This window comes from Telopea speciosissima, unplaced genomic scaffold, assembly GCF_018873765.1.
Source record: "Telopea speciosissima isolate NSW1024214 ecotype Mountain lineage unplaced genomic scaffold, Tspe_v1 Tspe_v1.0831, whole genome shotgun sequence".
NCBI lineage: Eukaryota > Viridiplantae > Streptophyta > Magnoliopsida > Proteales > Proteaceae > Telopea > Telopea speciosissima.
The window spans coordinates 1-7,830 of record NW_025318167.1 but is presented as its reverse complement, the minus strand read 5'-3'; the positions used below and the strand labels follow the sequence as shown (position 1 = coordinate 7,830).

At 40.3% G+C, this 7,830-nt stretch overlaps 1 protein-coding gene across 1 annotated transcript; it reads right to left on the bottom strand.

The window, feature by feature from the left end:
* Window positions 1–5,814: 5,814 nt before the first annotated feature.
* On the bottom strand, window positions 5,815–7,467 carry LOC122648341 (protein CHUP1, chloroplastic). The gene is made up of 2 exons (XM_043841571.1): window positions 6,544–7,467; window positions 5,815–6,352 (listed from the first exon to the last, which is right to left on the bottom strand). The coding sequence occupies exons 1-2, from the start codon at window positions 7,405–7,407 to the stop codon at window positions 5,828–5,830; spliced, it is 1,389 nt and encodes a 462-aa protein (XP_043697506.1). The 5' UTR covers window positions 7,408–7,467; the 3' UTR covers window positions 5,815–5,827.
* Window positions 7,468–7,830: the final 363 nt, after the last annotated feature.

The window sequence follows — 7,830 nt, the reverse complement described above, 5'->3', positions numbered from 1 at the left end:
GATACCATCCCTCCCAATCAACTCAAACAACTCATATATAGCACAGTCATCTGCCACCACTTTGAGCACTCCATCAGACATTTCACATCTGACTTTGAAGGTTACGTTATGGCCTACAGGTACATGGTTAATGACTGAATTGTAGATGTCAAAAACCATGTCCAAGTACCCATACATGTCTGGGTCAACATATTTTCTGAACACTTTATTCTCCCAATGAAATACAATAGCACACCTTACATTCATGATTTGAGAGCAGTTGAAAAAGGTCATAATGATACAAGAAATTAATATACATAAGCTCTTATTCCATATCATAAGCTTAGATATAATCAAACTCATGAGATATTTGACAAGAGATTATTAGACATGGAAAGCAACTATAAGGTTTCAATTACCATGGGCTGTGAAAACAAAACTATCATTTTAATAGGACAATTGTACTTTGTTAATGTTAAATACAAGGAGAGCATAATAAGAAAATGACTTGCAATTCACTTGGGTTATTTTTTTTTTTTTATGAAGTGCTCCTGCTGTTCTAATTTTAATGATCTTTTTCTCAGGCTTTCTCAGATGCATGGAATAAATCATGTTCTACATCAAAATCTATTTTCTTGGTACCTCAAGGAAGGATTTATCTAAACAATGCAAGTAGGTTTACCATCTACAGTTCTACATCTTCATTTCATGCTTCCCATGAGTGGGAAAATTATATCACAGAGTAACTGATTATATAGAGCAAGCAAAGAGAAAAATATAATAACCATACAATGTTGACCTCAATAGCACTGACACAGCAAAGAGCACAGATCTTGCACTACAGCAGAACAGCTACAAAATTGTGCAACACCTGAAGTGAGCCTCCTTACCCCACTCCCCTGGGGAAGGATGTCTTTGAAGTCAGAGACTGGAAATGGTTTGACACAACATATCTCATTAATTTGCACAATGAACACAAGGATGCAGTGTAATTTCTAATTGGCATGCTATATCAAATTATATCATAGAGTGACTGATTATATAGAGCAAGCATAACCAAAATAGAACAGAGATGGGGAGTGATGTGCAAAATCTTTGGGAAATTAGCAATCAAAATGGCACATACAACACGGTTTGGGGATGGATTTATACAAAGACATTTGAAACTCATTTCTCTGGCCGATTGATTCACAAAATGAACTTCTCTTTCAACAGAGAAGGGCGACAATAAGACAAATTGAATCAAGAAATGAACTTTGCACTATAATATATGTGTATAAATCAAAACGAATTACAACATCAAATCTATTGTCAAGAATTAATCTAAACTAAATCTAATTAGAGAAACCTCAGTATAAATCTAACAACAAATTTAGATTTTGATTACATTATACAGAACATGAAAAATTAGTAATGGATTGAAGGGGGAAAAGTTACTTGAGTAAAAGGCCAAATGTCCTCGAAGATTGCCGCAGAGAAGATGGATCTGTCGGAGAGAGCAGTGCACGGTTTGGGGATTTATACAGCTTCGATTTTCTCTCTACAATAGCATCAGCAGCAGCAACCGCAAGCTACCGACAGTGATTTCACGCAACACTAGTAGCTTCGGCGATGAATGGAAGTAGCAACAACAGCTCCGACGATGAATTGCCCTCTTCGTAGTTCTCTGGAGAAGAAGAAGAAAGGGATAAGTTTAGAAGATGGGAGAAGGGTTAGAGGGCTCACCCTTATGTCTCATAAGGGTAAAATGGTCCATGGGGAAATTTTAAGGGTAAAATAGGATTTTAAAAAAGTTTAACTACAACTAACGTTTTAGAGTTCACAGTAGGAGCTTAATTGTAAGTTGTCTAAATTCCAGGTGGGTGCACGTAACAGGTTTAACTATTTGGGGTGGTTTGATATTGTTACAAACATCTGGGGGGGGGTGCATGTAATTTTCTCTTTTTTCTATTATCATTTCGATTATCTAGGTTTTGAAGAAAAAACAAGAAAAAGGAAGCTGAGCACAGCCATGGCCAACCTCTTTGAACCAGGGGAAAACAATGTCCGAACCATTTCCTCCCCATATCCTTCTTCTCTGCCCGGGTGAATTGCCTCTTCTTCTATATTTTCTGCTCCACTTTTCTTTGCATCACAATCGGCATCACTTCCTAGCCAGGGCAACAACAAGGTCGGGTTGGACTGGCTTTATAAAACCCTAGTCCAACCCCGATTCCCCTTAGTTGGGCCGAGGCCCGACCTGACCTTGACCCAGGGCTTGAAAATTCCAACCCTGACCTGCCCCTGACCTGCCCTCAGGGTCGGGTCGGGTTAACCTTGATAGGCCCTGATCATGGGGAGGGGGAAGGAAATGCATGGGTTGGACTGGACCGGGGAGAAAATTATCTTCTTTTTTTTTATATAAATGAGAGAAAATCATCAATTTTTCGTAAAATAACACTATAATAAAATGTAGAGAAAATTTCGCGGACACCCCCTAAAAGTATCCAATATCTCTAAAACTTACCATACTTGGTCAAAATGTCACAGACACCCCCTATTTTTATGAATTTATTTCAATTTAGTGCACTCCGTTAGTATCTGCAGTTAAATGTCTGTTAACTCTTTTATAATGATGAAAATACCCTTACCAAAGGGTGAACTTTCCATAATGCCCTTAAAGGTAAAACCCCAAATTACCCCCTCTCTTCATCGTCTTCATTGGTCTGGAGGCGGAAGAAGCAAGAACGGGGAAGGGGACTGATCTGCAACACCCAGTTCACGGCTTTCACGGCTTCTCCACTACTCTAACCACTGACCAGGCAGCTTCCCTGCTTAAACACCCCTCTGTGCTCGCCGTCTTCGAAGATCGTCGTCGCCAGCTCCACACCACTTGTTCTTCTCAATTCCTCGGCCTCCGAAAGCACAGGGCGTCTGGTCTACAAACCTTAGCGATTCCACCCCACACCCATACCCTCCACCCTCCCAGTCATCTCCTTTTTGTCTGATTTCTTCTGTCGATGCCAATGTAGAGAGCAACGTCACATCTTACCTCATCATATATAAAACCCATCAAACCAAGGACAAAAAAAAAAAACCCACAAATGAATCAATCTCTCTTTTTCCCTTTCTCTATTCCATAGTTGTAGTTTAGTTTACAATTATTTGGTGCATTTTGGTTGTGGGTCATCCTGGTTTAGTTAAGGTTTTGTTTGGGAATTCTAAAATTTTTGGGGGGGTTTCTTTTTTTTGCGTTTCCGGGGGTCTTCATCTGGTATAGTTTGTTCTTATTGATTTGTCGATGAAGAAAATTGTTTCCATTTAGTTCGTTTAGGTCCTGTTGATTTGTTGGGTAAGAGATCCAGATTGAAACTTCAGAAAGAAAAGGAGGGGAAAAAAATAAAAGGAAAAGAGATTTCATCTCTGCAAGTTTGAGCCCATCTCTGTTTTGACGATATTTTAGGAGAGAGACAATGATGACAGATCGATGGGGGAAAACATACTGGTGTTGGTGTTCTTCCTTCTTCCGTCTTTAGAGCATGGAAATGGGTCCAACAATGGCATCAATTGCCTGTACAACTTCACAGTTCTTGCGTCTTCTTCCTTCCGCCTAGCGAAATACTGAAGGGGTGAAAACAGGGGATAAGAGAAGTAGGGTTCTGTGAGGAAGAATCAAGATAAAAGTTCAAAATCGAAGAAGGGCACCTTGTCACAGATAGAAATTGAGAGCTTTTCAAAATCATTTTGCTTGAATATTCGTTGAGCTCTATCAATACATTGAAATATTCCTCCCTCCCTCCCTCCTTACTGATTACTAGCTTGGAGCATAGGCCATATATCCTAGGGCGATTAAAGTCCTTGAGTCTCACTCTCAAAGTCTTCCATTACCATGAGTTACAGACCTACCGTTGAAAACAGTTCTGCAACTACAACACACCCCATCTTTAGAAATTTGCTGATCAAGTGTTACTTGGGTTTTGGGATTTTCGTGATCCCCTTTTTGATTTTTCTTTCACTGTTTGCTCTAATATTGACGGCAAAATGTTCCCGGTGATTTACCCCGGCAAATCGAAAATACTTTCCATTCTTGTTGAAGCAAGACAGAATAAGGAAGAAGAGGGAAGAAGATGGAAGGAGAGGTTATCATTTAAAGGGAATATTTCATGGACACGATGGAGAGGACAAGAACGACGAATACGATGGAGAGGAGAAGCGATGGAGAGGAATTACCGAAGCTCTGGGGAGAAATACCTGTCGCTACGTCGCCGGAGAAGAAATCGTCGGACTTGATTTTCGACGAAGCTGGAGCTGGAGCTAGCGCAGCTGATGATCGCCCACGGTGATTGAGTTCTTCTACGGGAAGAATATGGAAGATGATGGAATCTTAGTCATTTTAGGGAAAATAATTAAGAGGGTAAAATCGACATTTTATCTTTGGGGTCACCCTGCTTAACGTCAGGGGGAAGTTTGCTATTTTGACCAAGTATGGTAAGTTTCTGAGATATTGGATACCTTTAGGGGGTGTCCGTGAAATTTTCCCTAAAATGTATTATCTTCATATATAATATATTTTATAGTATAACTTAAAATAGGGCCGGGCTAGGCTCAACCCTGACCCGACCCAACTCTAACTCAGGGTCAAGAATTTTCAGCCCTAACCCGCCCTCAGGGCCATCAGCCCAGGCCCTGTTCGGGCTCAAGGCAGGCCAGGGCGAATTTGGGTCGACAGGGCCAAACTTGCACCCCTATCACTTCCCTTTCTCCTTCCATGTCTAAAACCTAATCTAATTAAAACCTTCAACCCATTTTCTCCATCTTATCCTTGCTGAACCCATCACCTCTCTGATTCTTTTGGGAAAATTACATGATTAGCTACTTTTGGGTTTTCATTTACAAAACTGTCTACTCTATGTTTGAGTTAACAAAAATAGACAAAAACAAGTTAAGGTTTACAAAACTGGACAAAATAGTGTCTCTCCCTCCCTAGCTTACTTTTTTAGACATTTTTACCCCTGCCATTACCTTCTCGCCCAGGCATCCTGGGTAATCACAAGGAAGGGAAGGGAGGGGCGGGTTTGGGTAGCAGAGAATGGCGGTGGTGGGGACAGCCGGACTGGGGTGGGTTGCAGGGAACGGAGGATGCCTGAGCGAGAAGGCAATGGCAAGGGTAAAAATGTCTAAAAAAATAATTTTGGGAGGGAGAGGCACTATTTTGTCCAGTTTTGTAAACGTTAACTTGTTTTTGTCTATTTTTGTTAACTCAAACATAGAGTGGACAATTTTGTAAATGAAAACCCAAAAGTAGCTAATCATGTAATTTTCCCCCTTTTTTCCTTTTTTCTCCCAATAACCATCAGATCCCTATTTCTTTTCTTTTATTCTCATTTTTCCAAAACGTCAACACAGAATCAGAATCCATGGGCTGCCATCATTTTTTTCAAACTCTTTGGAATCTTGCTAGTTGCCATATGGCCTTGATTGCAAAGCTATTAGAAGGAGAATGCGACGGTCATTGTCTTGATTCGTGAAAGCTTATATTTTGTTTATTTGAGTAACAAACACTAAAACACTTACTTTCGCCGGTGATGACGACCTTCGTTTCTGTCGGAGTTTGCTGAAGTTTGCTAAAGATACTTTGGAGCTCGCTGGAAATGAAGACTGGTGATTCGTTTCCTCTGTTATGGATGATGAAGAAAAGGGTAGCATTGTAATTTTATTTCTGATGTTTTAATACAAAGGTAAAATAGTCTTTTCCAAACTCAAACTAGTATTAGGCTAACACCGTCAGAGTCAGAGATATACTACGGGCATAATAATCGAAAGTCGAGAGGAGAAAAGTTTAATTAGGGCAAAGTTTGGGACATTGGGGTTATACACTAGAACATGACTTCCTTGCAGCCGGATGTTGTTCAATTGCCGCAAATGAAACAGAAGGCCTAGTACTTGTGCCTTGATTATTTTGAAGATGTCTGTCCTTGTCATCCCATAATTTCTTGCATTTCTGATCACCTCCTTCCACCCATCTCTTCAGTTTTCGAAGCAACCTATGCCTTTTGGAAAAAGGACGATCACTACCACTTGTTATACCCAAGCAAGATTCATGGTGCTTCGAAACTGTTGTTGATGATCCATCTGTATCATACTCTATGCCACAATTTTTGTTCTCTTCATCTTCTTCGAATTCCAATTCTAATGGCTCCCCCTCCTCCTCCTCCTCATCATTATGGTGGATTCTTTGTTGTTCTTGATTTCTAAATAACTCATATCTCAAGCACGCATTGATCCATCGCAAGTAAATCAATTCCTCGACTTCTGCAGCACGATCTTTTTGGAGTTGTTCTAGCTCTGTTAATAGTTGATCATTGTCTCCATTTTCTTTCTCTTGCAGCTTTTCCTGCAAAAGGAAGAAGAATTTCAAAACAGTTCACAATTGTGATCAAGAAAATTTAACTTTTCCTGCAATTTTTTTTGCCTAGATCCTACAATGCAGAACGATCAAATTGGGTCTTTTATGTGTTTGTCAAAAGAACACAGAAAGGAAGAAAAAAGAAATCCTCAGAAACTAGGTGGAGACAAGATTTAGACCCTTGAGGTTGAAGAAGCCAATGATTCTGCCACCTCTAGTTTCTCCACTAGTTCCTTTTTCTCCACCTGCAATTGAACCAGCATTCCTCTCAGCTCCATAATTTCTTCCTCTAATTCCTTTATTACTTGTAAACTGCTTTCCAAGTCTTTCTCATTTCTCAATATCTCAGCATCTCTAGACTGCAGGGCAGAAGCTTGTTGCTTAAGAACACGAGAATGCTCTCTAGTCTTTGTCAAAAACTTCTTTACCTTCCTTTGAAGTAACCCATTCTCCAATCTTGCAGATTTGAGTTGCTCTACGATTTTCAGATATTCAACCACCACAGCCTCGACTCTCTGATTCTCAACCTCAATAAACTTAGCCTCCAGAGCTAACAATTTAAGACGAGAAATCTCCGAAGTCAATGTGTTCCGAAGCTCCATTAGAATTGATTCTTGCTCTTTCAAACTACAGTAGTGAATAAACTGCATCTCAAGCTCCATTTCCTTGTCTTGAAGAGCTATGATCCACCTCCTTAGGTTCAAAAGCTCCTCTTCTTGATCATGTCCATCACGAATTAGCAAACTTTCTGATGAAATTGTGACCTGGGTACATGTGATTTGCTGTTCTGCTTCTTCTTTAGAAAGTAGAGATTTTGAATCAAGGCTGTGGAAGCTCTCTTTATCTGGAAATTCCTCTTGATAATCGATTTCAGGCTGCTCATCATCATCTACTTGGGTTTCTGCAGGTGGAACTTCAGGTGGTGGTCTTCTTCTTGTTGTGACCATAGTGTAGATCAAGCCACCCAAAGAAAGAGCCAAAGGAATGCCAGCTTTAAGAAAAATGGACTTTGTGAGCACAGTTTTGCTACCAGGGCTCTCCATTTTAAGGGATTGTTCCAATGGAGATTGGTTGATTCTGATGTCTGAAAGAAAAAGATGTTATGAGTCTCACAATATGGTTAAGATCACACCACCCCAGGAGTAGTCCTTAAAAGCTGTGATGAATTGAGATTCTTTGGCTTTCTTTGCTTTCCCTTCATTTAGGCATATTGCTTTTAGACCACTCCAAAGCTACATTAATTCCTTTTACTCTCCTATTTGCCGCTTTGAGCTTGGAATCAGATTCCTTTTTGTTCTTAACAACGGTTTTTCAAATTGAATTCATAGCATGTGAGACACATGCCCATCACTCCGAACCTATTACAATACACGAGAAATCTTTATGGGAGAAAGAAAGCCACCCAGTCGTGCGTCTGGGAGTGTACCTGCGCCCAGACACAGCCGGGCACGAAATGACCGGCCTGC

Excerpts from the sequence above, each read along its gene's own strand:
- LOC122648341 (XM_043841571.1), bottom strand. The coding sequence starts at position 7,407 with ATGGAGAGCCCTGGTAGCAAAACTGTGCTCACAAAGTCCATTTTTCTT. Across the intron at positions 6,353-6,543 it reads TGGCTTCTTCAACCTCAAGG|GAAAAGCTGCAAGAGAAAGA; the intron begins GTCTAAATCTTG and ends TTCCTTTTGCAG.